The sequence below is a fragment of the Barbatula barbatula genome, assembly GCF_947034865.1.
Source record: "Barbatula barbatula genome assembly, chromosome: 12".
In the NCBI taxonomy this organism is placed as follows: Eukaryota; Metazoa; Chordata; class Actinopteri; order Cypriniformes; family Nemacheilidae; genus Barbatula; species Barbatula barbatula.
Genome location: NC_136775.1, coordinates 13,870,168 through 13,876,054, shown reverse-complemented (window position 1 = coordinate 13,876,054; position 5,887 = coordinate 13,870,168). Strand labels below are relative to the sequence as shown.

The 5,887-nt window shown below is 40.7% G+C and overlaps 1 protein-coding gene across 1 annotated transcript; it reads left to right on the top strand.

Annotated features, from left to right (window-relative positions):
• Positions 1 to 1,657: 1,657 nt before the first annotated feature.
• On the top strand, positions 1,658 to 5,462 carry has2 (hyaluronan synthase 2; the record flags this gene model as incomplete). The annotated part of the gene is made up of 3 exons (XM_079470617.1): positions 1,658 to 2,284; positions 3,708 to 3,809; positions 4,533 to 5,462. 3 exons carry the CDS (start codon positions 1,658 to 1,660, stop codon positions 5,460 to 5,462), a joined length of 1,659 nt encoding a protein of 552 aa, XP_079326743.1.
• Between the last annotated feature and the right edge of the window lie 425 nt (positions 5,463 to 5,887).

Sequence of the window (5,887 nt, the reverse complement as noted above, 5' to 3'; positions counted from 1 at the left end):
CTCATCCTGGGAGACAAAACGCACACCAATTTGCGTTACCGTGATAAATGAGCTTATTCGCAAAGATAATGTCCCTTCTGCCATCACGCACTATCGTAATTAGGCAAAGTGTCCTTTCACATGTTGGCTACATTTTGCCGTGTCAGCAGTCTTTACACTTTTAAATGAGTCATTTGGGTTCATCTAGACTGTTAAGCAGGTTCGGGGATACCCCAAGAGCACATTTCAGACATTAGCAACACATGCTCTCCTTAATCCAACGAACCGACACGTGTCTTATGTGGAGGTGTGGTACATCAGGTCCATAGGTTCCTACGTCAAGGGCCCCATAAACGTGCTGGATGACGTTAAAGGCCGCGACACGTGCCAGTTAGACTCATGCTGTGCCAGAGATGACCGCATGGGCTAAACCGCTTCCTAATCTAAATCAAAAGAAAAAGGTCACTCTTTTGTGTTGGTTAAATGAAATGCAGACATTACTGCATCCGTCTTGACTTGGTTGTGAGAAGACAGAGAGACTTTAGCATGGCTCTCTGAAATCTAAATTTCACCGTTCATGTGTTCCCACGGAGATATAAACAGATGATGTCAGAGGGTGGTGCTGCACACTGACGTCTGCCAAGCAGATGGAGGAAAGTGCATTAGCGAGGAAACATGGAACAAATGGTCATAGAGAGCGTTCAGCTATTCACAAGAGAAGGAAAATGCCAGAAATATGACACTGCATAGTATTTATTCTGAATGTGTTGCATTCAGTGACATGCAAAAATCTCCCCCATAAAGCTGTCCTCACGTCCGCTGACATTTCCTTTATATGTGCAGTGTAATTCTCTGATATTAACCCAAAAAGTATTTGTGCAAACCAAGAAGTCTTTGCTTTACACAAAAATGATAAAACAAGGACTGTTTTCAACCAAGACTTTTCGCAAATAATGTTCGTTTTTATTTATTCTGATGCAGTGAATATTTAGAATTTGTTTAGAATTGGGTTTTTGACACTTTGGTTGTCAAACTTACAGTAGTGGGACGTCTCAATGGTTAATGTAATGAACAACATCTGTCGCTACTCAGCATAATAAAATGGAGGGAAACTGATTTTATATTTACTAATATGACCCAGGAATCAGTCTACGAATCAAGTTTTTTCACAAATATAGCAATAAATAAATTACTTTCATATTTTACCTAATGTTGTGGATTTCAATAGGAGCTGAACACTTTTAAAGGGACAGTTCAGCTGAACACAGAGAAAGCTATCTGGACGAATGCTTGTAACTTAACAGTTCTTGGCCACCAATGACTACCATAGTAGGAAAAAACGACAATGGTATAGTCAAAAGGGCCCCACAACTGTTTGCCAAAATATCTTCTTTTTATGTTCAACAGAACAAAAATATTCATAAAGCACATTTTTCTGCTATGGTAGTCAATGGTGGCCAAGAACTGATTAGTTACAAGCATTCGTCCAAATATATTTCTCAAATTTCTTTTGTTGTGTTTACTAACAAAAAATTATACACATTTAAACCACTTGAGGGTGAGTAAATGACAACAGAATTTTCACTCTTGGGTGAAATGTTCCTTTAAGGCTACTGTATTTAATTTAATAATTGTGGATCATGATACTCACCATTCAATAACTTCTTATTGATTTCAGATGAGATGTGATAAAGTTTTCTCCTACCTAAGGATTGTTGGGACTACTCTGTTTGGCATATCGCTGCTTGTGGGAATCTCTACGGCCTACATCATGGGGTATAAGCTCATAACGACTCCAGGCAATTATTTATCCTTTGGTCTTTATGGGGCAATCCTAGTCATACACCTCGTCATACAGAGTCTGTTTGCTCTGCTGGAACACAGGAACATGAGGCGTTCCCTGGAAACGCCCATCAAACTCAACAAATCACTGGCCCTGTGCATTGCTGCCTATCAGGAAGACCCCAACTACCTTAAAAAATGCCTGGTATCCATAAAGAGGCTCACCTACCCTGGCATAAAAGTGATTATGGTCATCGACGGGAACAATGAAGATGATAACTACATGATGGACATCTTCCGAGACACCATGGGCCGGGACAAGGCAGCCACATATGTGTGGAAGAGCAACTTCCACCAGAGAGGCCCGGATGAAACGGACGAGTCGTACGCTGAGAGCATACAGCAAGTTTCTCGTCTGGTTCTCAACAACAAGTGTGTGTGCATCATGCAGAAGTGGGGCGGGAAGAGGGAGGTCATGTACACCCCCTTCAAAGCCCTGGGAAGAAGTGTCGACTATGTGCAGGTGAGTCTATTTCTCTCAGGCGGCTCAGGCTTTGCCTGGCCAAGTACACGGGGGCAAAACGGCCAATCTGTACAAAGAGGCTTTTGTGACGCTTTAAGTGGATGCTAGACGGGAGCATGTAGTACGCGGAGGGTGAGGAAAGTACATTCCTACTTAACACTGATGCTGTTCATTCAGGGACTTGTGTAGGAAATCATTCGCATATCTCAAGACTATTTCTAGCACTTCCAGAACACATCGCTGGTGTTTTCCATGGGCATTGCTGTTAGATCATGACTTGAACTTTTATTTAGCTCAAGGGAACGAGTCACAAATGTTCATGTTGCATTAACAAGTGAAACCCCCAAGACCACCGCTGTGGCTTTTTTAAATCAAAAAAATATATAATATACACCAATAGAAAGTGGCACCCATTCACTTGCATTGGTGTTGTGTCCGTACAATAGAAGTTATGCCGACACTTTTCGGTTACTAACTTTCTTTAGACTATATTTTGTGTTGTGCAGAAGAAAGTCGGGTTTGAAATGACTAGAGGGTGAGTAAATGATGACAGAAATTTCATTTTTGGGTGAACAAAGTCATACAAACATCCGCTTTGTAATTTAGTGAAAGAATGAAAGACATGGTAAAACCGTAGCTGTCATTCACAGATAATCATGCAAGGGTCGCCTGCACACCGAACAAATGATGTTATTTTATCCACATACCACATGGTTCCAATAAGATCCCTGACCTTTGCTCTGAGTGTAGAGCCCTAATTGTGTTTAACTTATCACGGATCTTGCTACCAGGATTGTGGTTATTCTCACTGTGGGAATTGGTTGTAAAGCTGATTGGCGTAAACCTGACATTACCTTCTGTGGAGAGTAAAATTTCAGGCCAAACAACCAGTATCACCACTTTTGGACCGGTTCTTGAATGGAAATACAATGCATTGTATTTGCCAATCTTCCAAAATACAGTTAAACTAGGTGCAAAAACCAGCATCTTGTTCACTAAAATCCAGTTGAACCCCCCTAGCTTTTGAATAGAGTGTCCACGTGTTTGTTGAATCTGTATAACTGGCACAAGAGCAGAACGTGTAAGCCAGCGCTTAGTGACTAATGAATCATGTGGTAGAGATCAATACGTGAATACAGCACCACATCTGATTCTTTTTGACCATTCAAACAAAGGCAATCTGGTTTCTATAGATGTGATTGTGGGAATAATATTTGCAGCATTACCATGTCAATGACGCATTTCATTTAGTAACGTAACACTTGCGCATGTGGGATACACATACAGACACTGAAGCGATGACACAATTTGTTGTTAGGAATAAACGTTATAAACTGAGAGGAACACTGCATCTGTTGCGATTTTATTATTTCAAGTGAAGTTAAAACTTTTTAAGAATAATGTTGAATTCTGTTGGATGCAGGTATGTGATTCAGACACGATGTTGGATCCGGCCTCTTCAGTGGAGATGGTGAAGGTTCTGGAGGAAGATCCCATGGTTGGAGGAGTGGGTGGAGATGTGCAGGTATGTGTTCTTTATCACATGACATTTGCCTTGCCTTAAAGTCCCTGTGAAATAAGAATATACAATTCCTACTTTTTCATAGATTATTGCAGCGTTTATTATAAATAGCTTATCAGTAGTGGGGGTCATTTTCTATTTAATATTAATGTGCCCTCATAATCTCCAATCAAATCCGAAAAATGCACATCTGCCCTCTACTGGCCATCCATTGCAGATGACGTAATTTTATATTTATAAAATTATATGTTTATATTTATAACATTTCTTATTTTTTATTCTGTCTTCTACAAAATGCGTCAGAATACGGAAGCAAAAATGACTACAACTGTTGGTTCACAGGGACTTAAAGCTCTTCCAAATTTATCCATATGAGATGTACCTAAAAACATATTTGAATATTTATGGATCTTATTTTATTTATATATTTGTACAAAATGTAAAATTGTTAACAGACAATAACAGGTCACAAGGCCTTCACTATAGCCAAACATACTCATCTATGTTCGGGTTGTTTAGGATACTTAACTATTCCTATACCCATCACACCATATGGAATCTGATTTCAATCCATAATTCTGTTCATCCTATACAAAGAGTCTTTAGATCTTACTGTCTTGGTCTACTTACTACTTCCGCACATAGAATACAAATGTGGCATTTACATTTCATTCTGTATGTTGAACTACAGGCTCTTTGATTTAAATTTCTGCTCTGTCCCTCCAGATTCTGAACAAATATGAGTCGTGGGTCTCCTTCCTCAGCAGTGTGAGGTATTGGATGGCGTTCAACATCGAAAGGGCCTGTCAGTCGTATTTCGGGTGCGTTCAGTGTATCAGTGGGCCTTTGGGGATGTACAGGAATTCCCTGCTTCACGAGTTCCTGGAGGACTGGTACAATCAGACGTTCATGGGAAGCCACTGTAGTTTTGGCGACGATCGCCACCTAACCAACCGAGTACTGAGCCTGGGATACGCCACAAAATACACAGCTCGCTCCAAGTGCTTGACCGAGACGCCCATCACATACCTGCGCTGGCTGAATCAGCAGACCCGCTGGAGTAAATCCTATTTTAGAGAGTGGCTTTACAACTCCATGTGGTTTCACAAGCATCACCTGTGGATGACCTACGAGGCGGTCATCACCGGCTTCTTCCCCTTTTTTCTCATCGCCACTGCAATCCAGCTCTTTTACCAGGGCCGGATCTGGAATGTTCTTCTGTTCCTGCTCATTGTCCAGGTTGTGGCGCTCATCAAGTCCTCCTTTGCCAGTTGCCTCCGTGGAAACATAGTGATGGTATTCATGTCCTTCTACTCAGTATTATACATGTCAAGTCTTTTACCCGCCAAGATGTTTGCAATAGCCACTATAAACAAATCCGGTTGGGGGACATCTGGAAGGAAGACCGTTGTAGTGAATTTCATCGGACTCGTTCCTATCTCGATTTGGTTCACGATCCTGTTTGTCGGCATTATCTATACGATAATTCAAGAGACGCGAAAGCCTTTTCCGGAGTCTGAAAAGATCATTTTAATAATCGGCGCGATCGCGTATGCCAGCTATTGGGTCGTGTTCTTGACGTTGTACGTGGTCCTCATATCGAAGTGTGGCAAGCGGAAGAAAGGCCAACAGTATGACATGGTTCTAGATGTATAGTATTTTCCCTACGCCCTTCCCCTTTTCTACGTTTACATTACAACGAATCTCAGACTGCTTCCTGAAGGCATGCGCTTCACAGGTGACAGGAAGTGACACCGTAAGGAGACTTTTTTGCTGCTGTGACTAATACGTGGGATATTCCTTTGAAGTGAAAAAAGGAAGACGTTTTAATAAGATGCAAACTGTTTATGTGAGCTTTTACACTCTCAATGTTTTAGTATTCCACCACCAAATGACAACTTCTTTGCACTTTCACGTTCACTCTCATTATGCATAATGCTTGATATAGAACTTTACGGAACAAAATACCTCAGTGGTTATGTTTGCATTGTGTGAGTGAGACTCATTTTATGAAGTAATTTATGATTTTTTTAAACTTTAGTTTGTTTTATATATATATATAAATATATTCTGTATGTATA